Below are 26,889 nucleotides of genomic sequence, written 5' to 3' on the forward strand. Positions count from 1 at the left end.
ATAAATATCGATAGCATGACTTTGAAGTTTCTTTAGGATTTACTGTACATCCCTATCAACGTTTCTAAAGGAAGCTGATGTTGTTATTTTGGAAAAATGAAAACATTCACAAACAGCACTTAATTAAGCAGCCCATAAAACCACCTAAAACGTCATTGGTTGAAGATAGAAATGGAGGTAAGTCTGAGCCAGAGCCTGATTTAGTGGTGTCTTCAGACTGCTAGACAGAATCTTAAGCTATGAAAAACCAGTCATTTAGCCATTTCTGAATATCTAACACACGTTATGTCTGACGTTATGCCACAAAACACTTGAATGATGAAGCATAAAACCTTTCTTACTGCTACACAAAGCAGATACGGCCTGGAAGATTAGAATGTCAACTTCCTTTGGACTTCCCTGGTGGCGCAGCGGCTAAGAATCTGCTTGCCAGTGCAGGGGACACAGGTTCGAGCCCTGGTCCGGGAAGATCCCACATGCTGCAGGGCAACTAAGCCCGCACGCCACAACTACTGAGCCTGCGCTCCAGAGCCCGCGAGCCACAACTACTGAGCCCATGTGCCACGACTACTGAAGCCCGCGTGCCTAGAGAGCGTGCTCCGCAACAAGAGAAGCCACCACAATGAGAAGCCCGCACACTGCAACGAAGAGTAGCCCCTGCTCGCCGCAACTAAAGCCCGTGTGCAGCAATGAAGACCCAAGGTGGCCAAAAATAAATGAATAAAAAAAATAAAAAGAATGTCATCTTCCTTTGATTTTTGATAGTCAATTGCGTCATACCACACTCTGGCTGCCTATAGATGAAACCTAGAGGTTTTTTTTTTTTGGCTGCATTGGGTCTTCACTGCTGTGCACAGGCTTTCTCTAGTTGCGGCGAGCGGGGGTTACTCTTCATTGCGGTGCGCGGGCTTCTCATCGTGGTGGCTTCTCTTGTTACGGAACATGGGCTCTAGGTGCACGGGCTTCAGTACTTGTGGCACGCGGGCTTAGTTGCTCCACGGCATGTGGGATCTTCCCAGACCAGGGCTCGAACCCGTGTCCCCCTGCATAGGCAGGTGGATTCCTAACCACTGTACCACCACGGAAGTCCTGAAACCTTGCGTTTTGTTCAGAGGTATGGCCTGAAAAGCGTAGCTCTTTTCACTCCTGAGTCAGATGTAGGTGCTCTGCATAGCACGGAGTCACCCTGAGCTTTGCTTTTATTCCAGGGGCAACAAGGAGCTTAGGACTAGCCTCTGGGCCCACGTGACCTTTTGTTTTTAAATAATGCATCTTTTGAGATGCCCAGGACATGATTGCTGACTTAGCATCTATCCAAAGTTCCCAGGAATTTAGGGCTCAAAATGTTGACAATGGAAGGGATCTTAGTAAACTTGTCTTATTTTAAAAGTGAGGAATCTAAAATGCAGTGGTGAGTCTCCTCCCCAGTGAAACTGTCAAGGACCTGGCTCCAGACTCAGCTCTCCTTCCTCTGAGTCCCCGTCCCATCACCACTTGTTCGCCACCTCATGATTTTGCATGAGCTAGTGAGAGAGGAACAGAGGCTTAAAATCCCTTTAAACAGTTTGGAGGGCTTCCCTGGTGGCGCAGTTGTTAAGAATCCGCCTGCCAATGCAGGGGACATGGGTTTGAGCCCTGGTCCAGGAGGATCCCACGTGCTGCAGAGCAACTAAGCCCGTGTGCCTCAACTACTGAGCCTGCGCTCTAGAGCCCGTGAGCCACAACTACTGAAGCCCGCGTGCCTAGAGCGCGTGCTCCGCAACAAGAGAAGCCACCACAATGAGAAGCCTGCGCACCGCAACGAAGAGTAGCCCCTGCTCTCTGCAACTAGAGAAAGCCCGCGCATAGCAACAAAGACCAACACAGCCCAAAATAAATAAATTTATTAAAAAAAAAAAAAAAAAGCAGTTTGGAGAGAGTTGCTTTCAGCAAGAATTGCTTATTGGTAATTAATATAAAATAAGGCCTTGGGAGACTCAAATTTTTAATTTGGGTCACGGAAGGGGCTATGAGCAAACAATTAGTTTGAACGTTACAATGTACCTTTCTCTTTAATAGCCAGTAAATAATGATCAGTATTATCAATGTCCTGATCTTTTCTCAAGGAGATCTATGATGAAGGCCATGAATGACGTGCAACACTGAACAGCCTTAATATCTGATTTGGGAAATGATAAGTCATAGGGCCGCAGCCCCACCAGGTACTGCTACCCTGAGGCCTCACCTGTAACCGGACGGCGTGTTCATGCTTCCGCTTCATGTCGTTGATGTGCCAGGCCACTCGCTGCATCGTGTCTATAGCATCAAGCACCACATCGTAGCCTTCTGTGTCCTTGTCAAGGTGATTTTCTATTTCCTTTAAAAAAAACCCAAAACACCCAACCCTAGTTATTTTCAAAATTTTTTTCTTATATACTCAATGAAACAAAAGGCACTTCTGTGATTAGTTTCTCATTTTATTTTTGCTTATTTACACACTATCATCTTTCCTTAAGATTCTGAGATAACTACCAGAAATACCTACAACAAAATGGTAAGATACGAATAAGAATGGAGCTAGGAAAAATAGAAGTCGATGAGAATTGCATAAGGAGGAATTTGACAAGGAGGATGAAACAAAACAAGTATACAGGCCATTAAGTCTCACAGAGATATTAGAGTGATTATAATAGATAAGAGAGTTGATATTATAGTTGGAGATTTCTGAACTTCCTGTTGGCCAGTGTAGTCCAGTTCTCAGTAATATGGTTCTCACTCTTACTACATAGGAAACATTTTTTTTTTTCCTCCCAGAGGAAGCAAAACTAACACACAGGGCTTAATATGTAATGGCCTCAAAACAAAGCAAAACAAAAACCAATGAATATTATATTAAAAAAATACCTTTACAGCAAGACATTTTCATGTAGTCAAGGCTTTAAAGCCTTTAAAGCCTTTCACTAGTTCATGAAATTCACTAAAGATAATCCTTCAGAGTGCTGAGAGGTATCTCATGGTTCAAGTATTCACTCTCTGATGGTCAGAAGGATGTAACACCGGCACTTATCTGAGCCCTGGAGTTCCACAATCCCAGGGAGGTGAGAAGGGGACACGATTATAATCTAATTCTTCTAAGTACATAAGACACATGTCCCTAGACTCCTAGGAGTCTAAGGATAGGGACTATTGCATAGTTCCTTTAGTCCTTTATGTTCTCAACAGTGCCCACCAGAGAGCTGGGTGGTAAATAAATGCTTATTTAATTGAAGCTGTATCGTCTTCAAAGAGCAACAATAAGTTTTAAGTATCTAAATTCCAATGTAAGTATCTAAAAGAGTAAGAAGATATTAGAGTCAATTAGACTGTTCCTATGACACTTATCATGCAGAGATGTTAAGCTCAAGGGTGGAGGTTGAATCTAATGGTATAAATTATGAAGATTAGTTCCCTTGTTTTTTAGTCACACTTTGTTTACTTTTACTGAATCCTCAAATTTTCCAACCAGCTAGAAACTGGAAAGGAATTTACATTTTATTTCTGCACTCAGACTCAGCTGTTAGAAAGGTCCTATGAAACTGTATCACTAAACTAACAACTCCCAGGTAAGTTTAAGATCAAGAGAAAACTTAAAAAAATAATCACTTCTTCTTTTAGTCTGAGAGGCAATCCTGTTCATCAATAGACAGACTCAGAAGTACAGAGTGTATTTCTGTGGGGATTTTCACAGGTGGCTACACAACTTTGAAGTGATGTGCATGATATAGAAGGAACACTCTAAACCAATTATAAAAGCAAAAATACTCCAGGCAATTAGTTTTAAATTAATCTAACCACTGTTCTTCCCTTTTATCTTCACTATGAGCTGTTATGAGCTGGAAGTTTGTGCCCTCCACAAATTCATATGTTGAAATCCTAACCTCTAATGTGCTGGTATTAGGAGGTAGGGCCTTTGGAGCTGGTTAGGCCATGAGGGTGGAGCCCTCGTGAATGGTGTTAGTGCCCTCATAAAAGAGAGCCCAGAGCACAGTCTTGCCTCTTTCCACCATGTGAGGAAATGAGGAGAAGAAGGCAGTGTGCAACCCAGAACTCAAGCATGCTGGCCCCCGATCTTGGACTTCAGCCTCCAGGACTGTGAGAAATAAATGTTTGTTGTCTAAGCCACCCAGTCTATGGTATTTTGTTATAGCAGCGTGAACTAAGACACCAGCTTTTAATTTAGAGGGTAAGGGCTGTTCTTCCTAGCAGTTAACTTTTTGTAAGAATCTTGACTTGTTATATCTGACATGCTTATATAACGGAGGTCCGAGACTCTTCTTTTGATTGACTTACTCTCTAGAAAGCCATAAACAGAGATTACTGGGACATACTAGTTTTAAATGCCATATTAGCAGAGTCCAGGAAAGATCTATCCTGGGAAAGCTATTCTTTTTTAAAGAATTATTTGGACACTGATTTAGTAAATTAATCCCACTAAATTTAGAGGTCATTAAAACCAATCGAACAGTTAAAGTAATATCCCTGATGTGGCTTCACAGGATGCAAGATTCTCCCAAGATGAGCCAGGCAGGCAAAAAGACAAAGCTGAGAAATCTCTGGTAAAGTTGGACCATAAAGAGTTCTTAAACTTTTAAATGTGTATGAACTGAGCAATCTTGGAATGCCTATCCAAGTTAGAAACCTGGAATCATTTAAAAAGTGATACAAGTAAATTGCAGGCATGTTGATAAACATAGGAGCTCTGGATTTAAATCTTTTTTAAAAAAGATTTTTAATGCAGTATTAAAAATAATAAAATAAAAATAATAGCTCATTTTTATTGACCGCCCGCGAGGCACCACGAACGTGGGAAATGTACAGGATTTGAACCCGGGCAGTCTTGCCCCAGAGCCCTGCTCCCAACCTCTCTGCTATCCTGTCTTTCTCAAGTTGCAAAGGCAATCAATCCTACTTATAGAATGAAATTACTTTCAAGAACACTATTTCCCATTTTTATCAGCTTCCTTAGGAGATAAGAAATGAGAATGTATGAGAGCCATGTCTACTTCTGTTTCTAAGGTCTCCTTGAATTTTGTACAAATAATGGGAAATGATATAAAGAAAACAGACCCTGAAGTGATGGGAGGCCCAGCTCGAAGATCATTCATCACGCTGCTCATCTGTCTTCTCCCCTTTCAGCCCCTTCTCGTTGCCCCTACACAAGCCAATCTATGACAAACAGCTCTCCCTCCCAACTGCCTACTGAATCCGGGCTCATGGAAATAAAATAAAACCTAACAAAAAGATCTGTTGTTCATGAATGATAGCTCCCTGCCTGAAACTGTCACTCCTAAGCCCTATCACCATCAGAGCCAAAATGAATCTTTTGACTTGGCTGTTGTCAATGAGGTTGCAGGCCTAGAATATAAATATCTCTAATTCCTCAAAGCAGATTAGTCAGTTGTAAAGTATGAGTGTGGAAAATGTTTCCATATGTCCACAGCTTTTTCTGATTTTTTTTCCTCCTAAACTTAACATATACACACAAAATCCCCATCCCCTAGAAAGTCCTTCAAGCGCAGGCAGAAACTTACATGCAAAAGGAGATGATACTTGAGAATCCGCTGAACTGGTTTCAAGAGATAGGACCCCAGAGGCAGTGAGTGTTTCAAAGTTTCCTGACGTTCCCTGAAGAATTTGGCCAGCATCTTGTTCCTCATGCACTCTGTTAGCACAGCCACGGATCTGCAAGAAGAAGAAATATTTTAAAATCTAAATTGTAACGCTTGACACGAGCATTCAAGTTTTAAACGCTGGAGTGTGCTGATACCTTAAAACAGGTAAGAGCTAGAGAAGCTAGAATGCTTCTGGGCAGGTTTAGAAACGGTGTCCCTCTGGGTGGGTGAATTAGAAAAAGACACTATAAGAAGGTAGTAAAACATGGACACATGGCATCTAAGCAGGAAGCTCCTTCCTCCAGGGAGATGCTGCCCCTGCCAGGACACAGGGCTTTGCAAAGGGGATTTAAATTGGACGTTAGCCCCTAATTATGTCCCATCTTGGCATCTTTGTGCAGTGCTCAAATACACATCTGTATTCAGTTTTCAAGTTAGATTGCAAAGAGTGGGCACCTTTGTACTAAACAAAAGGAGTGCCTTCTTCCCAGTAGATCCAGCCCCGTGCCGGACGTTTGCCACCCCCTCTGCCGGTTGCCTTTAAATAAATGCACAAAGTGCATGACATTATGTGCAGGTCTTTGGAGACCCCATCCCCCGAGGAACTTTCCTTTGAGAATCTCTGAACAGATCCTTCTTTCCACCGCCAAGTGACTCGCCTCATTCTAAATTCAGCTTTTGAAACAGTTGGATAACCTTGGTCCTTAAGGAGCGTGCCTTACAGAGCATATTAGAAAAGTAGGTCGGAATTCTTCCTCCACCTCAGCTCCCCAATAAGTACGGCCCCCAAACATCCTAGATGGATGGTTGAAACAAAGCTCATATCTTATACATAAAGCAAGCTGGTGGGCTAGTATAGTTGCACATACACACGTAAATTAAAATCTTATGGTCATATAACTTAGAAGGAAGCAGGTGGAAGTAATTTCAGCCCCTTTCTCCCCAACTCAGTAATATGTTTTCAGAATTAATTTAGAAAAACAGAGCCAAACAACAAAATAAAACTCCTTGGAAGGAAGTGACATGGATGGAGGTCTCCTAATTAAGCGATCAGAATCCCTTTCATGCCTGATTGCTTGGAGAAATATCTCTGTTCAAATGGTTTTATTTTTCCCTTAAGATTTCAAAACTATTCTTCATCATGTAACCTAGGGACTTTTCTAAGGTTCTTTAGAGTCAGAATCAGCTGCCCACTGGCCTTCTAACCATCTGAAGTTTTGAGTTCTTGCCCAAGGGTAAGACACCTGCAAGAAATCCTGAGCGCACTGAACTCCGGATTCAGGCCACGGGGAGACATCCGAGAACAATGACCTGAGCGGGTCTGTGCTCCTCCCTGGGGACAAGAGGGAGGGCTTGTGCCTCTTCCCAGCAAAGTCACTGGGGCATGACTGGTATGAAGAAAGACATCTGTCAAGGTGTGCAGGCGACATTTAATATCACCAGCCTGGATCCGAAGGGGAAAGACGCGTTGTCAGATGGGCTGAAACACCTGGCGCTCACGGCTTGTGAAGACGGGGGAGGGAAATCTCGGGCCTCAGAGAGCAAATTGATGGGAGGCAAGGGGACAGGAAGAAATCTTTTTCTATGGATATGAAAACCACACAACTGGGCAAGAACCGGATGTGCCCGCTTCACTGAGAGGGCCTGGGGAGCAGTTCCCTGCTAACACGTTTCTTTCCTTCTTCAAAGTCAGACCCAAGGTAAAAAACACTTCCTCCTGGAAACTGTCCTGATTTCTCCTCGCTGGGACTTACTCCTCCTTTATCTCATGCATCTTTAGCTTCTATTACATATGACTGAGTTGGTACTACATTGACTTGTATTCATTGATTTGATCTTTCCTAACGGCTGTTCCACTATTGCATTTGGTTCAGTTCCGACTCTCAAAACAATATAAACTGCTAGAAGGCGAGGGATATTCGTTCCTATTTCCTGCCAGTGTACACCAAGCTTGGACTTGTGCCCTACGAAGGACAGGCTCTCAGAAATGTCCTGCACAAATGACTGTGCCTATCCCCTGACCCTGAAGCAGTGTAGTTTATAAAAGCTGCCTTCGTTCTGTGCCCTCTGTTCTTATTACTGTCAGAAAATCCTTCTTAACATAAACTTCCAAAATTGCACATTCAGAAGATATTTCTTCAAATGACATGTTTATAATGAAATTTACACAGACATAATCCTCCAAATAAGCCCCTCTAGCATCTTAGATCCTGATAATTGGGTCCAGAATTTTGTTGATTCTTCAGAGTTGGAATGTTTTTTCCTTTCCGACAGGAGGAAGCGTTGTGGAGAAGTTGAGGGCTGATTCTTTGATTTCTCTGCATGAGGGTGTGGTGCAACGCTGGCTTTTAGCATAAGGACCATAGCTTTAGTTGGGGCATCCTACAATTTCCTGATATCTTCAGGAGAGAGGTGGAAACAACATTGCTTAAGTGAAACTGTGGGTAGGTCTACAGATAAGGATATGAATAAATGTACTAATCTGCATGTGGGGTGTTGTTTTGTTTTGTTTTTAGGGAAACCTGAGAAAAGCATGCTTGACCCCCAACCAAATAAATCACCATAGCATGATATCCTGACCAATATTTAGAGGAGGAGATGAAAATCCTCCAATGGAAAGTATTTTGCCATCAGTAAGCCTGAGCCTCTGCCTTCATGTCTTTTAATCCACACTGGCTTTCCAGGGCCGCCCCGGAGCAGGAATGACACGCTTGTTCTTCCTGAACACAGTGACACAAGGGGCTCAGTCTACTGGCTTCTCTTCTAGGTGGACCCCCCCACCCACTTCATCCTTAGGGACACGCCTCTACCAAGACTGGCTACAGAGTAGATAAAATCCCCCGAGCTCTCTTCCCGGTCCGTCCCTAACATAACAACTCAAGTCCTGCTAGTCACGTGGGCAAACAGACAGTAGAAAGGTATGGGGTGAGGGGAATCACAAAGCTTCAGAAAACTTACAAGGATGTAGTAGCATGAGGTTTGAGGCTGGACCCACTTTGGTTCAAATCCCAGCCAGATTTGGTCACTTATCAGCTATGTGACCCTTGTAAAATCAAAACCTGTTGGAGGCTCAATGATTTCATCCACGCAGTGGGGATGGGGCGGGGATGATGAGGAGGTAGCACTTGCTGAGGACCTATCAGGGGCCAGGCCCTGTGCTGTCAGTGTGTTCTCTGCTTTTCTTTAATCCCTCAATATCTCTAGATTCCTGGGAAAACTAAATTCAACCACATTTTGTATTTGCAGGATTGAGCGTAGTACCTAGAAATCAATAAGTGCTCAATAAATGTCTTTTGCAGAAAAAAGACTTTCCTACAGTGTGAGCTGTGGTCTTAGGCCTGACTCCCTTACTGCAATGGTCACTATATTGGCCAGAGGCTGCTCCCTAAACGGTCCTCTTGCCGACACCCCCAGTGTGAGCAAAACTGAAGCAATGATCCGGGTGGGATGATCAGTCCTCTTTTCTCACATAAGCTTATCATGTTTTTTCCTTTCTCTGAACTCCATAAAACTTATGCAGTTCCTAAAATTTATACGGCAAAAATATAACATATTTTATCCCCAGCTAGATTATATAAACTCACTAGCAGTGCATCCCATATTCTTTAAAGCATGGCACATATACAAAAGGGTTAATAGATAAGACTTCTAGCCAAACACAATTGGTTTACTTAGTTTTCCACTGAGGGAAACCTAACGATCTTTTTGGTCTCCTTTAAGGTCTTTCACAATTTTTCCCTGTGCTGGCTCTGCTGGGGAGTCCCTAAGCCTGAATGCATCAGTATCTGGGTACCCTGTGGTCCGTTCTCAGCATGTTTGCAGTTTCCCCACAGTACTCAGCGCAGTGCCAGGCACATAACGCCTACCGACCACTTACACTGCACAGACTGACTTAAAACAATATGAAGATACTCCTGCACATTCACAAGGCGTACCTCGGATAGTTAGTGCAATACTGGGTGTAAATGTGGAACTCTTCACTCTGCAAGGAAACAAAAGAAATTTTATGGGCAAAAAAAGCAGAGACAACAACAATCAATTACAAAGAAAAGATATATCATTCATACCTTTAAATTTGTTCCTGTAACCACACTGGCCTGTCTCCTGAGCCCCTGTGGCAATCATCCACGCCTTTTTTTTTTTTTTTTTTTTTTGCGGTACGTGGGCCTCTCACTGCTGTGGCCTCTCCCGTTGCGGAGCACAGGCTCTGGATGCGCAGGCTCAGTGGCCATGGCTCACGGGCCCAGCCGCTCCGTGGCATGTGGGATCTTCCCGGACCGGGGCATGAACCCGCGTCCCCTGCATCGGCAGGCGGACTCTCAACCACTGCGCCACCAAGGAAGTCCTCATCCATGCCTTTTTATCTACCTTGGGTTATACCTAGAATCCATGTGCACTTGAACTCATCTGAGTTCATTAAACACTTACTGAGCATCCGCTGTTTAGCTGAATCTGAGGGCAAATAGGAAGAGGAAGACAGTAGGGTTTCTGCCCCCAGATGCTCATGGTCCTCTGGGGGATTTGCAGTGTGAGAGAGAAATATAGGTAGAAAATTTAAATATCACGTGGTCAGAACATGTTGGAGGCATGTGCAGGGCACAAGAGAGCCGCTGCACACTTTCAAGCCCTGTGTGTGCAGTTCTCTCTGCCCACTGTCTTTCCCACATTTTTCATCGGGTAGCTACCAGGCGCCACTTGACATTGAACTGAGGCTTTATTTCCTCTAAGGGGACTTTCTGAGTCCTTGGGCCGAGCCCACTGCTCCTACTTGGGACCTCACAACACCCAGTACCAGCCCATCTTGCAGCGTTTGCCGAACGATAATGACATTTTCTGCATGTCTGTCTGTCTCCCACTCTACGCTGTGTTCCTGCAACAGGGGGCCCTACTGTGTTCATCTGGCACATAATGTCTGTTGAACTACTGAATCCCCATCTCTCCTATGAAGCTGAAATTTTTTTCAGAGCAGGATACAAGTCTACTCACCTGTATGTGTCCAGCGTGGCAGCAATGCCTCAAATGCTTAAATATTTGGCTAACTAATGGGGGCTTCTTGCCTTTTGCTATGATCATATTGCTATGATGAGGTTTCCTCATCAACAAATTCTAGACATAATATCATTTCACTTATACAAAAAAAAAAAAAAAGGTCATGAAGAACCTAGGGGCAGGACAGGAATAAAGACGCAGAGCTGGGACGAAGTGAGAGAGTGGCATGGACATATATACACTACCAAACGTAAAATAGAGAGCTAGTGGGAAGCAGCCGCATAGCACAGGGAGATCAGCCTGGTGCTTTGTGACCACCTAGAGGGGTGGGATAGGGAGGGTGGGAAGGAGATACAAGAGGGAGGGGATATGGGGATATATGTATACATATAGCTGATTCACTTCGTTATACAGCAGAAACTAACACACCATTGTAAAGCAATTATACTCCAATAAAGATGTTTAGGAAAAAAAAGTATATATCTTTAATAGGAGGGCTTTTAAAAAGAAGCATCACTGCAATGCTATTATCATATTTACATAATTCCACGGGAAGGACTGAGAGGTTGGGATTAGCAGATGCAAACTATTACATATAGGATAGATAAAGAAAAAGGTCCTGCTGTATAGCACAGGGAACTAAATATTCAATATCTTGTGTTAAACCATAATGGAAAAGAATATGAAAAGAACAGATATATGTATAACTGAGTCACTTTGCTGTACAGCAGAAATTAAACACAACATTACAAATCAACTATACTTCAATAAAATGTAAAATAAATAAATAACTCCATACTCTCATGAGGGTTTGTCATCAGTATTCCTATTTTCTTTTTTTAAATTATAGTTTGCTGTTTGCTTTGGAATCCAAATAACACCCACACACAGCAACTTGATATTGTTGATATCTCTTAAGTTCCTTCTAATCTATAAATTCCCCCTCTTATTTTCCCCTTGCAATTAAGTTGAAGAAAAACCAGATGGTTTGCCCTGCAGAGTCTCCCACAGTCTCAGTTTGCTGATCACATCCCTATGGCTTCCTTTACTGTGTCCCCTGTCCTCCTCTTTGTGGTTTAGGAGAGGTTTGATCAGACTTAGGTTTCATAATTTGGCCCGAGTACATCATAGGTTAGACTACACTTAAATCGGGAGGCATATGATGTCTGGTTCTCTCTTTCTGTGATGTTAATAACCATTGGTGGGCTTCCCTGATGGTGCAGTGGTTAAGAGTCTGCCTGCCAATGCAGGGGACACGGGTTCGAGCCCTTGTCCGGGAGGATCCCACACGCTGCAGAGCAGCTAAGCCCGGGCGCCACAACTACTGAGCCTGCGCTTTAGAGCCCGCGAGCCACAACTACTGAGCCCACGCACCTAGAGCCCATACTCTGCAATGAGAAGCCACCACAATGAGAAGCCCGCGTGCCACAACGAAGAGTAGCCCCCGCTCGCCGCAACTAGAGAAAGCCTGCATGCAGCAACGAAGACCCAATGCAGCCAAAAATAAATAAATAAAGTAAATTTATTTAAAAAAATAACCATTGGTAATTATTGCTTAGATCTGTTAATTCATGAGGGGTTACAACATGGTGATATTTCTAGTCTACTATTCTGTCTTCATTTATTAGCCAAAATCTTTCCAAAAAAGGAACTGCCTTAGACTGGTTACCCTGCAGTTTGTGGTTTGTATGGGAAAGGCAGGATAAATGCTTGATTCTTTTCCTTGATTTTCAAAATAATGCCTCGGTTCTCTAACATCCTGCAAAGGGCTTGGGTTTTTTTTTTTTTTTATATCACTGTGATTTCATGAATATAAACATATTTCACGATTTTCAGTTGTTTTCAGTTAGTTATCTTTACTGATGCTCAAATGATCCCATCTTTGCCCAGTAGGAGCCTCTTCTTGAGTATTCGTGACCTACAGCCTCCAGCTGCTTCCTTGTTTTCTGATGTGACAAGATGTTCCAGACTATCTTGTATATTTACTTCCCTACACTCATTCTTCGCAGAGCCCTGATTCCTTTAGGTAGGAAGTAGTATGTGGAAACCACAATCTGAGTTTTAGGGATGCTCTTGCTACTAGGTTAATTAGTATTCCTAGGCCTTTTCAGTGGACAAAGCTAGGAATATGGTGTTTTTGTAAAGCTAAAATACATACTTAGTTCATACTAATTCTTGTAATTCAGATTCAGGACTACAGTGTTTTTAATTAGCCTCATTCTTACTCTGTATTTTCTTTCTCTTGCCAATTCCAGTTCTCAGTGACACAAATGTAAATATTCATTTGCTTTATCCCACAATATACACAATAATTCCAGAATAACAATACCAACACCATTATATATGATATCATTACTGAAAACAGTTAGGGATGCATTTGTTGTATTTTGTCCATAGCATATTTTTCAATTGATTGGAATTTCCTCTGTGTGGTCATGCCACAAACTGGATATGCAATTAGACTCATTGTTTCATTTTGCTTTCAATTAAAAAAAATTTTTTTAAATTTATTTTTAATTTAATTTTTTTAACATCTTTATTGGAGTATAATTGCTTTACAATGGTGTGTTAGTTTCTGCTTTATAACAAAGTGAGTCAGTTATACATATACATATGTTCTCATATCTCTTCCCTCTTGTGACTCCCTCCCTCCCTCCCTATCCCACCCCTCTAGGTGGTCACAAAATACCCAGCTGATCTCCCTGTGCTTTGAAGACTGTTTTAAACTTTAACTTTGGTTTATAACTATGTAAAATAGATATATGGTTTCAAAGTCAACTCTCCAAGGAAATGTACATTTAAAGATGTCTGGCTTCTAATCTTTCCCATTCTAGACTATTCCCTCCCTTCCCCATCAGGAACCAATTTTTAATCTTACAGTTTATCCTTAAAATTTTTTTTTAAATATACACATTTACATATAGGTATAACCTCCCCTATTTCTGAATAAATAAAAACAAGCTATGCCCGTGATTCTCAAACTTGAGTATTAGAATTACCTCGAGGGCTTATTAAAACACAGATTACTGGGTTGCACGCCTAGAGTTTCTGCTTTAGTAGGTTTGGGTGGGGCCCGAGAATCTGCTTTCTAACAAGCTCCTGTATGATGCTGCTGCTGCTGGCCCAGAGACCACACTCTGAGAACAGCAGTGCTATACTCCCCACCCCATCCCCTTTCTAGTAGTATACAGAGATATTCTTGACTTGCTTTTACTGCTTTGTACTATTCTATTACGTGGATATACCATAGTTTATTCAACCAGTTTTTTGTTTTGTGGACATTTGGGTTCCTTCCATATATTACATAGTTCTATACATATATTTATATATGCATATGTACCTATACTTATATAAAATATTTATTTCTATATACCGTATAGATTTATAAATTGTAACAATCAGTACTACAAAGCATAGCATCACCTTTGTTGAGTTTCTGTCACTATATCTTTGGAATAGATTTCTGGAAGTAGGATTGCTAGAATAAAGGGTGAATTCACATGTAATTTGGCTAGATATAGCCAAATTCTCCTCCGCAGGGTCTATTTTGTTTTCCCACAATTACAGGAGTGTCTGTTTCCCCACGGCCTTGCCAACCTAGTAGGCTGCCAACATTTTAAGCATAGTATTTAAAAAAAAATCTAAATTAATTGCCAAATTCAAAAAGTTAGAAGATAAAAATATCTTGATTTCTGGCTTCTCTTGAAAAAGTATTAGACCCACTGGCCCTGGGCCTACAGTTTCAGGTAACATTTCTGTCCCTGAGACAGGAGTACCTCGATGGCTCTGGCGTCCACCTGGGCCCATTCATGCACCGTGTTCACCTGTTCAGCTCCTGAAGGCACTGGAGTGTCCCGCCCGGCTCCAGCGATAAGAAGGGCAAAGTGATTTGCCCAAGGTCTTCTAGGAAATGAACACCAGGCTAGAGCCTTTCCCTGGGTTTGCTCACAGGCTTTCAGCTTCTTGCTCCTTTCCTGCCTCCTGCTGCCCTCAGCCTGGGATTGAACAATTATCAGGCTGATTTCCTCAAATTTAAGGACTCTTAGGATCATATGGAATACCAAACTTAAACACCATGGCCTCAATGAAAACATATTTAAATTACATCATCTATTTGACCTACACACACCTACCCTAATAAAGCCTCAAGGCTTCTGCACAGCTGAATTTCTGTGCATTTTGTGACATCATGGCTCTATTCCTACCTTAGACAGTTTTGATTTAAATCACTGACATGTTCTTAATACAGAAGCAAATGCATATTGGATCTTAGATTTATAAGCTCTGTGGACAATTCAAATAATGGCTTTACACAAAAGTCAATAACTCCTAGTTAGTTAATTCCCTAAACACCTATTTCTTAGGATATATGCACACAAGTCCTTTTCAGAAGTATTTAGGGAGAAAGAAGGCAATGACACACAAGAAATGATACAAAAATAGATATTTTCTTCTGGTTATTCAACTCTTTCAAGTTGCAATTAGAGACGATGTCAAAATGAGACATTTAATTATGAAAGAACCAAAACACGATAGTCACGGCTGGCCAATCGAACACACAGGGGATCTGAATGTTTATTGAATGAATAACCAGAGTATAGAAAACACACACACACACTCACTCATTGATTCCTGGGTACTATTCACAGGACACCATGAGAAAGGCTGACTATGTACATAGCATAGGGGTAAGGTGACACTGACTTGAACGCACTCCAATCACACCAATATCTGATACCAGCACTTTCTTGAGGATCATTTCAGCAAGTGGTGGTGGTACCTGGCACTGAAGAGAGAAAGGCTCCAGTGGGGAGGGGGCCGCGCATCAGGGGAGAGGAAGAGGATAAGGGGAGGCTGGGTCTCTGAAGACGAACTTCGTCTCCCTCCTAAATTCCTCCCAGGGTCAGCCTGGCTGACAGTCATGATAAGGGATGGAAATGAGGGTGGAGGTGAAGGCAGGAGACCAAGGAAACCTGTTCCAGGTGTTTCCAGAGTCCTAAGAGCGGAGAAACACTGAGCTGGGAGAGAGCTCCGTCTGCCTGGTAAGGACTTTTTCCATCCCTCGCGAGAATGGCTTCAACAACAACAGCTCCTGTTGCTCTTCTATGGGCAGCAGCAGGTAAGAAGTCCTGTATTCTCCTCCTGCTGTCGCCTCTCCATACCACAAAAGCAAGGTCAGAGATGACTCTCTGTGGAAGCCCCAGTGACTCAGATAAAAGCAGATGGCAGCCGCCAGCTTTACCTCTTTCATTAACGGCCTCTCAATTAAAGCGATTTTCCATTCCTCCCCAGAGGGGAGCAGCTGGCTGTGTGTCAGAAGTGTAACATCTTCCAAATTTCAGGGTGCTGAGTAAGAAGCAGGCTGTGCCAGGCCCCACACTCCCTCGCGATTCCCGGCTCGCACACCAGAGCGTGGAGCGCTATAATCAGTCTTCTAATTAAACTTGGCAATATCACAATGAGAAATCAGATTTGGGAGCTGGCAACCTGGCACATCAACAAACTTTTATGTGAATAATTAGGCCAGAGCTAAGCGTACGCCGGACCAGCTTTAATCAACGTGTGATTACAGTTACCAGTAAAAGCCCCAATGTTTCCAAAAGCTTCTATGTTGTTTATGTGCCATGGTGATTGTAACACAGCTTCTTTGACATACTCAGCGTATCTTTTTTTTTTTTTTTTAGCGGTACGCGGGCCTCTCACTGTTGCGGCCTCTCTCGCTGCGGAGCACAGGCTCCGGACGCGCAAGCTCAGCGGCCATGGCTCATGGGCCCAGCCGCTCCGCGGCAGGTGGGATCTTCCCGGACCGGGGCACGAACCCGCGTCCGCTGCATCGGCAGGCGGACTCTCAACCACTACGCCACCAGGGAAGCCCCTCAGCGTATCTTTTTACCCATTTCTTCCTCTTTCGTTTTCCTTCTCTCTTCCAAATTCCCACCCTGCAGGAGAATTCACTCTAACACAGGCCGCTTGTGAAAAGAATTGTGTAAGCGTGTGGGCACAAACACTCGCACCCACAAAGTCAGGAGTGTTTTATACACAAGCCCATCCACTGCCTTTAAGGAACCACACTTGAGTAGAACCTAGAGTGTTATGTTTGGATTCAAAACCATTGGATCATCAGAAATGACCCTGTGGAACCACCTCAGAGCCCAGTCAGGCTGGGAGGACATCTCCAAGTTCACACTGGACTCCAGGATTCTAAATGAGGTGCTAACTCTGGGCTACCCCAAAGCACAGTCATGAACTTTGCTTCAACCTTTGTACATTTGAAACCACAACTGCAAAAATCCCATGAAGTTCTACTGCAAAAACAATTTCTGCTAGAGGTTTTCTAAACAAAAGCTGTTGAATTTTTAAGAGGAACGTAAGATTCTATATACAGTAGGTAGTATGTCGGGAAAGTAATGTTGTCAAGCAGGGGTCCCCAATCCCTGGGCTGCCGGGCAGTACCAGTCCGCGGCCTGTTAGGAACCCGGCCGCACAGCAGGAGGCGAGCGGCAGGAGAGCGAGTGAAGCTTCAGCTGCCGCTGCCCATCGCTCCCCATTGCTCGCATCACTGCCTGAGACATCCCCCCTCCAAACGCCGCAGAAAAACTGTCTTCCATGAAACGGGTTCCTGGTGCCAAAAAGGTTGGGGACCGCTATTGTAAAGGATTCCCTTGTAAGTTTCAGAATTCTCTCTCTTATCTGGGTACAGAATATAAACTGTCGTTTAAGATTTAAAATTCAAATCCTTTCCTTGTGTTTTTCTAAACCATCAGTGCAACTTAAGAAAAATGTAGGAAAATTAGAGTGCATTTTTAAGATGCAGGAGACTAATTCTGCTCTCTTTATCCCCCTAATGACTAGGCTACTGCGATAAATATATAAATACTATTTCTATTCTAACAGATTTTTGTAACTGGTCTAGTGGTATTGTGTATGTACTTATTTTTCTAACATTTCTCTAATCTGGACTCTCCTCTTCCCAAGCTTAAAGTTTTTCCTAGGAAACATATGTAACATCATTTAGCTACTATACAAGTTCTAGGACAACTACTAAGTTATTAGCATTTCCTAATTTACTGGGAACTGTGTTTTGTATTTTTTTTTCCCTAGCTAGTGGGGAGGAAAAAAACCCTCAGAGTGAGAGAGATTAGTGGTGAACCTCAGCCAATCTGGAACACAATGGTCATTTTAACCTTAAAATGAAAACAATGTGTGCTCTGTCTCTGTCTTGGTTGGCTCAGAGAGATGAACCCTGCTTACCTTGGACACAAAGCATTCTGCTATGGCCACAGGATCATTTTCACAGTTTTCCAAGTCTTGCAGAAGTTCACTAATAAAAAAATAAAAGCCGGAATGTATTAGGTTGTGGTCTGAGAGTTGAGGACATTTAAAATAACTTAGAAGTTTAAACATTTATATGGCATTTACAAGGAATCGTATTTAATTGGATAACTGAGGACCTCTTGTCATTATATCCAAGGCTTAGATAAGGGACTTGCCCAAGGTCGTGGTGGAACAGGGGTGTAAACACAGGTTTGACCTGTAACTCTCCCACCCAGAGATAAGCCCTACCTAACGGTTTCAGTCTTCTAGAAGTTTGTCAACATCTGTATGCATGCTCACACATACTCACTCATTCATCCAATAGCTTTCCAGGTACCAGATACTGTGCAAAGCACTAAGAACAAACACAGCAGTGAGCCAAGTGAGATATGGTTCCTGGTCTCTTGGAGCTTGGAATCCACCGCAAGAGTCAGACCTTCAGTGAAAAGTCACACTGACAAATATAACACTATACATGGGGATACTGCTCTAAAGGAAAGATATGCCAGGGGAGGAAACCTCTTTCTTCAGATGAAAATCTATATTATTTTTAATGATTCATTATTTTAAGTAACTAACTGCATAATATTTCACCGTGTGGATGTAGCGTCGTTAATTTAACTGATCTCCCATGGCTGGATGCAATTCTAGAAATGGGATTGCTGGGTCATCGGACATTCTCAGTTTAAATGTTAACACGTTTCCAAATTGCACTCCATATAACTTGGACTGATATGTACTTTGATATGTTAAATGTTTATTTTAATTAGCTGTGTATTACATATTTAATAAAAGGTTAAACAGTTCTACAGGAATTATGATAAAAATAGTTCTACACTTTCTTGCTTTTTGTTTCCCATTCTCGACTGCCACTCCCCAGAAACACTTCCAACTCCTGGCTGTTTCTGTTGTATGTACCCCTGTTTCCAAACATGCTGGTAATGCATTTTCATTCTTTTTGTTTTAGATATTTACTCCGTAATTTCCCCAGCTTCCTTTCCTCCCATCTTCTCAACAAGCTCTGTTATGAAATTTAATTAGATTAAAAGTCAGAGTTTACACTTTTTTAATATTTATTTTATTTATTTGGTTGCACTGGGTCTCGGTTGCAGTAGGCATGCTCCTTAGTTGAGGCCAGTGGGCTTCTTGGTTGTGGCATGTGAACTCCTGGTTGCGGCATGCATGGGGGATCTAGTTCCCTGACCAGGGATCGAACGTGGGCCCCCCGCATTGGGAGCGCGGAGTCTTAACCACTGTGCAACCAGGGAAGTCCCCAGAGTTTACACTTTAAAGACTATGTAAATATTATTTTCAGCTCAGCCTTGGAGCGTACCATAACTACATTTCCTTTCTTGTACAACCATGTTGTACACACAAATATGTCACTGGAAAAGGGAGGAGTATTTTAATAGCCTTTTAGGTGAGTGTGTATATCTTTCTTTGATAAGACACTGCAACTCAACAAATGGTAGTTTCTTAGAGGTTTATTGGAGTCTGAAACCATTATATACTATATCCTGTTACATTAAAGTCCATTGATGCATCTATCTTGTCCTCTGAAAGGAACTTTACCAGTGCATGATTTCAGAATAGTCCCGATTTCAAACATTCTTTCCTAATATTCCTATAAAAACATACCATCTGTAAGATTATTTTTGTTTTGTTTAAATATAGTTCTGATATTGGTATCAATATCTTTTATAGAAAGATGGGTGTGATTAAATTAAAGACAGTTGAAATCTAATCATTAGAATCTAAATACTGGATGAAGAGAAAAGATCAAAGAAAAAGAAGAGCCAAGGAAGCAACATATCTGGGCCAGTGTTTTCCGTCACTGGAGGATGGGGTGCCCTGGATATAGGTTTTGTATCCAGGTCTTTCAATATAAATCCTCTTTCTGAGCACAGAAGAATTTTGAGCAGAATCCGTCATGTTACTTCTCAAGGCTTAATAGAAATACTCCTTGACAATATTTAACCCCCTGTGTTCTCTATGTTACACTCATCAAGCTACCCTTTCAGCTTTAATTTCATCTCCAGATTGAATCTCCTGGTAGGAGGGAGTGTCTCAGGGGACCCACCCAGGCTCTAGTACGGCTCACCTATAAGTGAACGGCCTTCATTGCTCAACAACCCGAGCTGGGAGGAAGCCCAGATGCCTTCCAGTCCTACCCCTTAATTTTAAGGTGAGAAAACCATGACTCATAAAAGGGAGGTGGCTTACCTTAGGTCATACAGCTACTAATTAATGGCATAGCTGGCGTTAGTATCAGGGCTTTTGAATCCCAGTCCCACACTCTATGACAAACACATCTATTGAAAGATTTGTTTCCTGATTGACTCAAGAAAGCTGAGGGCTAGACTCTGCCTCACAGTGTCTTCAACCTCGTACCGCCTACCTGGAAGGCCTTGTGTGAATCATCTGGTCCGCTTTCCTTTACAACCCTTTTCTAAAATAATAGAAACAGCGAGGAGGAAGTAGTTGGATTTCTTTCAAGCTCTGTCATCAGAGCAATCATCCTGATACAGTTGGCCAACCACCCTGTTTGTTCTCCATTCAACATAGTAATTACTGAAAGCCTTGTGTGTCAGGCACTGCTATAGGCACTGAGGTGATGGGGTAAAGAACATGGACAAAGGCTCTCTCCTGTGGTGCTTATGTTCTGATCAGGAGCGATAAGTGTTAATAACTGAAGAAATAAACAACACAATATCAAACAAAAGACAACAAATGTTGGCAAGGATGTGAGGAATTGGAACTCTTGTACACTGTTGATAGGAATGCAAAATGGTGCAGCCACTATGGAAAGCAGTATGGAGGTTCTCCAAAAAATTAAAAGTAGAACTACCATATGATCCAGCAATCCAATTTTGGGGTATTTATCTACAAAAATTGAAATCAAAATCTTGAAGAGCTATCAGCACTACTATGTTCATTGCAGAAGTATTCACAATAGCTAAAATGTGGATATAACCTAAATGTCCATGAATGGATAAAGATGAATATATATATATATATATATATATATATATATACAATGAAATATTATTTAGCCTTAAAAAAGAAGAAATTCTGTGACAACATGGAAGAACCCTGACATTATGCTAAGTGAAATAATCCAGTCACAGAAGGACAAATGGTACATGATTCCACTTATGTGAGAAATCTAAAATAGTCACACTCATAGAATCAGACAGTAGAATGGTGGTTAGCAGGGGTTGGGGGTAAGAGTAAATGAAGGAGTTGCTAATTAACAGGCATAAAGTTTCAGCTAAACAGGTTGAACCTGCTGTACCACATTGTAGCTAAGTTAACAATAACGTGTTGAACACTTAAAAATTTAAGAGGGTAGATCTCATGTTAAGTGCTCTTATTATAATAACATAAAATTTAAAAAAAAGAAACTAAATGAGATTTCGTTCTTTTACCAATAGAAACTTACACACCATAGTACAATATTGCTTAATGAGAATGTTTATGTGAAAAAACAGTAAAGTATTGGTTTTACTGAAAAACAAGAGAAACCCAACAGAATAAGATATTGTACTGTGTTAGGAAGGAAATAGAGGACAATGTGGTAGAGAGCAACTGAGGCTGGGTGGTGGTGGAGGAGCATTGAGGCAGTCATGGAATGTTCTCTGAGGAGGTGATATCTGAGTTTGGGGAAGGTTGGAAGAGAAAGTCATTTAAGAAATTGATAGTGAGTCTAAGGACAGAATGAACATGGTGTGTTCTTATGTGAGGTGTAGAAAGGAAGCCATTGGCTGGTGTTTGGTGAACAACGGGGAGTGTGGGAGATACGGAAGACGACTAAACATAAAATAATACATCATGTACTATGGGAACTCAGATGGGGCCACGAATGTGGGAGATCAGGGACTCCATAAAGACCAGAAACAGACTGTCATTCTAGAGTTACAGCCTAACGGGGCGGGGACTAGGCTTCTCATTGCATCACTGTAACTAATGAACAACTTTACAAGTACAGTAGCAGGAAGGAGTGACTCACAGATTGTGTTTTGTACTCAAAGCTAAAATTAGAATCATTCTACCTTCAGGCCTGGGGTATTTTCCCTTTTCCCAGAGCAACTGTTCCAAATATCTCCTCCTTTTTGAGTAGGATTATGAAAAAGAAAATAAGATTTCTTACTTGATTTCAAGTCCCTTGTCTGGATGGACAGTTAGAGGAAACACAGTTCTCTTTTACAGAACATATTCCAGGTAAGACTCTCTCTGACCACTGATGTGGACTTGAAGTCAGGAATTGTAATACGACCTTGAAGATTCTATTGCCTTACACTGAGCCAGATTCAGGAAAAGGGCCTCTCCCCTTCCAGTGTGCAACAGACTCTAAGCACCACTTCCTCTTCCCACCCACCCAACTAGGTCAGCTGGCATTTGAACTTGCTTGCATCCAGAGGCACACATGCATGAGGGAATAGAAAATGGGGTGAGGTTAATAGAACCAAATGCTCCATTAATTTCACTGATACATTAGCACTGGTCTTGAAAAGTCTACAAGAAGAAAGCCTGCAGGTAAAAATATATTTCTACCATTGTGCAGTAGTTGAAGACATTTTGGTGGTGTGAAAAGGCATTAAAAGAAATGATAACTGCCCCCACCTTTCCCTGCCTTATTGTTGTATGCGTCCCATGATTTGCTCTCTAAATTACATTTCAAAGGAGAAAAAAAGCATGGCCCAAATAATGTTTTTCTCTTAAGACATAAGTTACTTGCTCTGTGGCTTTTACTAGCCCCTCAGACAAAATTAATTGCTTGTTCCTCAGCGTTCTCAAAGCATTTTGTTCGTTCCCTGATTAGATGACTTGTTGCCTCTGCTACACAATGATGTCATTCATCTTTATACTACTAGACTTAGCCCAGGGTTTTAAACACAGTAGTGACTCAACATAGGTATACTGAATAAAGAGAAAGGGTTGAAGGAAAAAGTAAAATTTTACTCTCATCTTTTGAGGAAGGAAGAGAGCTTACGATTTTAACTTGCTAAAAAATAATTTAAAAATAGAACTCCAGTATAGAGGAATGGTCTCTGCTTCCTCACTCTTCATCATTAAAGAAAGATTCAAATTACTGTTTAGATAACTCTTCTGTATTCCAAGAGAGGGATGCTGTGTAAAAACAATTGACATGTCTTCTTTCATATGCAGTTAAAAAAAAAACAACAAGTTTTGGGAGTTTAGGGGCAAGTTAAAATGGGGAAAGTGGTTTCTTGGACAAAGCTTGTTTCCTGACCGTTTGGGAATTTCTTCCAGACACCAAACCAGAGTCTTAAATTTCCAGGCTGTTAAAGGGATTATGAGAGAAAGATTTGGCTATAAAAAGGAAAGCAAAAATGAAATCTCAACTGTATTCTAAAACAGTTCACGTTGGAAGATTTTGTGAAATAACAATTTGAATCTAGTAATATGCCAAAACCGAACAAAGACAGTACAAGGGGGACTTCTCTGGTGGTGCAGTGGTTAAGAATCCGCCTGCCAATGCAGGGAACACGGGTTCAAGCCCTGGTCCGGGAAGATCCCACATGCCGTGGAGCAACTAAGTCCATGCGCCACAACTACTGAGTCTGTGCTCTAGAGCCCACGAGCCACAACTACTGAGCCCGTATGCCACAGCTACTGAAGCCCGTATGCCTAGAGCCCATGCTCCGCAACAAGAGAAGCCACCGCAATGAGAAGCCTGTGCACCGCAACGAAGAGGAGCCCCCGCTCACCGCAACTAGAGGAAGCCTGCATGCAGCAACGAAGACCCAACGCAGCCAAAAATAAATAAATAAATAAATTTAATTAAAAAAACAGATAACATTGAAATAAGAAAAGTATCTTAAAAAAAGACAGTACAAGGAAAGAAATTATACACTACTGTCATTTATGAACATACATTAAAAAGTTCTTTAAAAAATACAAATCTAACTCATTATGCATAAATACATGAAACATTATGGCCAGGTAGGGTTTATTCTAGTAGTGTATATATGATTCAAATCAGAGGCCTATTAATATAATTTGCCACATTATGAATAGGAGAAAAATCATATGCTAATTTTATTACAGGATGATTATGTATTCAATAAAATTCAATTTTCATTCACACTAAAATCTTAGCAAAATAGAAAGAAGTATCTATCTAAGTCTTGGAACAAACATCATACTTAACGGTAAACAGTTAAAGCATTCCTGCTAATGTCAGAAAAAAGATAAGAATGCTAAAATCTAATCAACATTGTATGGAAAGACTTACCCAAAGCAGTAAGACAAGAAAAAAACATAAGGGGCAGAAGAACTGTAAAGGAAGACAAAAAATTCTCCTTATTTTCAGACACTACTGTCTACACAGAAAATCCAAAAGGATCTATAAACCATTATTAGAACTGATGGGACAGTTTAGAAAGTTAGTTGGATATAGTATCAACATATAAAAATTAAAAGCATTCCTACATGACAATAATGGCTAATTTAAAAATAGAAGAATTACTCTAGTCAAAAATAACATAAAAAAGAATAAATTTTTAAAAGTCACATGTATGAATGTGATGGAGAAACTATAAAACATTATTATAGGGCATTTTAGAAAAGCTTGATTGATGAGATATTTTTACAGATAGGATGACAATATTGCGAAGATGTCGATTCTGCCAAAATTAATCTAAAAATTAAATTGAATTCCAATAAAAGTCCCAACAGAGTTTTTCATGGAACTTGACAAACTAATGCAAAAAAAAAAAAAAAAAAAAAAATCGGGGCTTCCCTGGTGGCGCAGTGGTTGAGAGTCCGCCTGCCAATGCAGAGGACACGGGTTCGTGCCCTGGTCCGGGAAGATCCCACATGCCGCGGAGCGGCTGGGCCCGTGAGCCATGGCCACTGAGCCTGCGCGTCTGGAGCCTGTGCTCTGCAACAGGAGAGGCCACAACAGTGAGAGGCCCGCGTACCGCAAAAACAAAAAAACAAAACAAAACAAAACAAATCACCTGGCAGTGCAAAGAGTTAAGAAATGCTAAGCCATTGTTGAAGAAGAGCAATGTGGATTTAATAATTAAGACAATGGGGTATGGAGTAAAGATGGACAAAGAGACCAACAAAACAAAACACAGAGCCCAGAAACAGGACCATACATACACATAAACTTCACCTAGGAGGAATGTGGAACTACAAATCGGCATAGAAAGGATGTACTTTTCAGCCTACGGTGGTGGGACCATCAGCTAGCCATATGAAAATAAGGATTTGGATTTCCTACCACAAACCATACTTGCATCAATTTTAGTTAGATTAAGGACATAAGTGAAAAGCAAAATTTTAAGACTTTCAGGAAAAATATAGAGTATATTTATGAACTGAGAGTAGGAGGTAATTTTTTAAACAAACACAAAATCCACATACTATAAATATTATATTTACTTAGAGTAGTCAAACTTATGAATTTTACAACTTATTTTCAAAGAAACCATAATTAAAGTTAAAAGACAAGTCTCATACTAAGGGAGGATTACAACTCACAAAATCCACAATGATCTCCAGGGAGAATTCATCAAGAACTCCTATACAACCCTAAGAAAAAGAAACATCCTGGGACTTCCCTGGTGGCGCAGTGATTAAGACTCCTCACTCCCAATGCAGGGGGCCTGGGTTCTGTCCCTAGTCAGGGAACTAGATCCCACATGCATGCCGCAACTAGGGGTTCACATGCCACAACTAAAGAGCCCACCTGCCGCAACTAAGTGCAACCAAATAAATAAATAGGTATAGGTACTTAAAAAAAGAAAAGAAAAAGAAACATCCTTACAGAAAAATGATCAATGGGTATAAATCAGAAATTCACAGAAGGAATCAAAGTGGCCAAAAAAACAAGAAAAGAGGCTTAGTCTTAACTGCAATTGGCAAAATGCAAGGTAATGTACCCCCCAATGGAATATTATATCACAGTTAAAATAAGCAAAGTAGAGCTATAAATCTCAAAAGCAACGTTGAGTGAAAAAAACTTCTAAAAGGTTGACACGATTTGTGCCATGTTTGAAATAAGTTAAAGCATGCTATGTATTTTATTTTTTAAAATTTTTATTTGTTTATTTTTGGCTGTGCTGGGTCTTCATTGCCGTGTGTGGGCTTTCTCTAGTTGCAGCGAGCGGGGGCTACTCTTTCTTGCGGTGCGTGGGCTTCTCGTTGTGGTGGCTTCTCTTGTTGCGGAACACGGGCTCTAGGTGCACGGGCTTCAGTAGTTGTGGCGCGTGGGCTCAGTAGTTGTGGCTCACAGGCTCTAGAGCGCAGGCTCAGTAGTTGTGGCACATGGGCTTAGTTGCTCCACGGCATGTGGGATCTTCCCGGACCAGGGATCAAACCCATGTCCCCTGCATTGGCAGGTGGATTCTTAGCCACTGAGCCATCAGGGAAGCCCTGTATTTTAAATAAGTACTTACATACATAGTCATGGCAACAAAGATCATACTTGGGAATGAAACACCAAGTCTTGGATAGCAGTTACAGTTATGGTGGTATTTTGAGCCAGATTGTACTGGCTTTTCTGAGACAATTCTGTACATCTCTTCCTAATTCCATGTTCAGTGATGTCTTCTTAGTAGCTTTAATCTGCAGTGATGGGTGTGTTTACACCAGAGAAACTGGCAAACACTATAAATCCCAGATTCCCCCTCCCTTGTCCTCACCCTGGAGAACTGGTACACCAGCACATCACTGTGCCATCCTCCACAGAGCGGGATGCAATTGGGAGGGGTCTATCAGGGGACTCAGCATTATTTGTAATGCCTTTATGCTTTCAAGAATTTCTAAAGCAGGGACTTCCCTGGTGACACAGTGGTTAAGAATCCGCCTGCCAATGCAGGGGATACGGGTTCGATCCCTGGTCCAGGAAGATCCCACATGATGCGCAGCAGCTAAGCCCGTGTGCCACGACTACTGAGCCTGTGCTCTAGAGTCCACGAGC

At 41.7% G+C, this 26,889-nt stretch overlaps 1 protein-coding gene across 1 annotated transcript in view; it reads right to left on the reverse strand.

The window, feature by feature from the left end:
* Positions 1-26,889, reverse strand: part of PLEKHG1 (pleckstrin homology and RhoGEF domain containing G1) — a 157,633-nt gene that overhangs the window by 28,372 nt on the left and 102,372 nt on the right. The window contains exons 4-7 of the mRNA XM_060029789.1: positions 17,871-17,940; positions 9,566-9,612; positions 5,550-5,700; positions 2,225-2,356 (exon numbers count right to left, since the gene is read on the reverse strand). Of these exons, the coding sequence (XP_059885772.1) occupies positions 2,225-2,356; positions 5,550-5,700; positions 9,566-9,612; positions 17,871-17,940 (400 nt within the window). The remainder of the gene's footprint in view (positions 1-2,224; positions 2,357-5,549; positions 5,701-9,565; positions 9,613-17,870; positions 17,941-26,889) is intronic.

Source organism: Delphinus delphis, chromosome 14 (genome assembly GCF_949987515.2).
Source record: "Delphinus delphis chromosome 14, mDelDel1.2, whole genome shotgun sequence".
Taxonomy (NCBI): domain Eukaryota; kingdom Metazoa; phylum Chordata; class Mammalia; order Artiodactyla; family Delphinidae; genus Delphinus; species Delphinus delphis.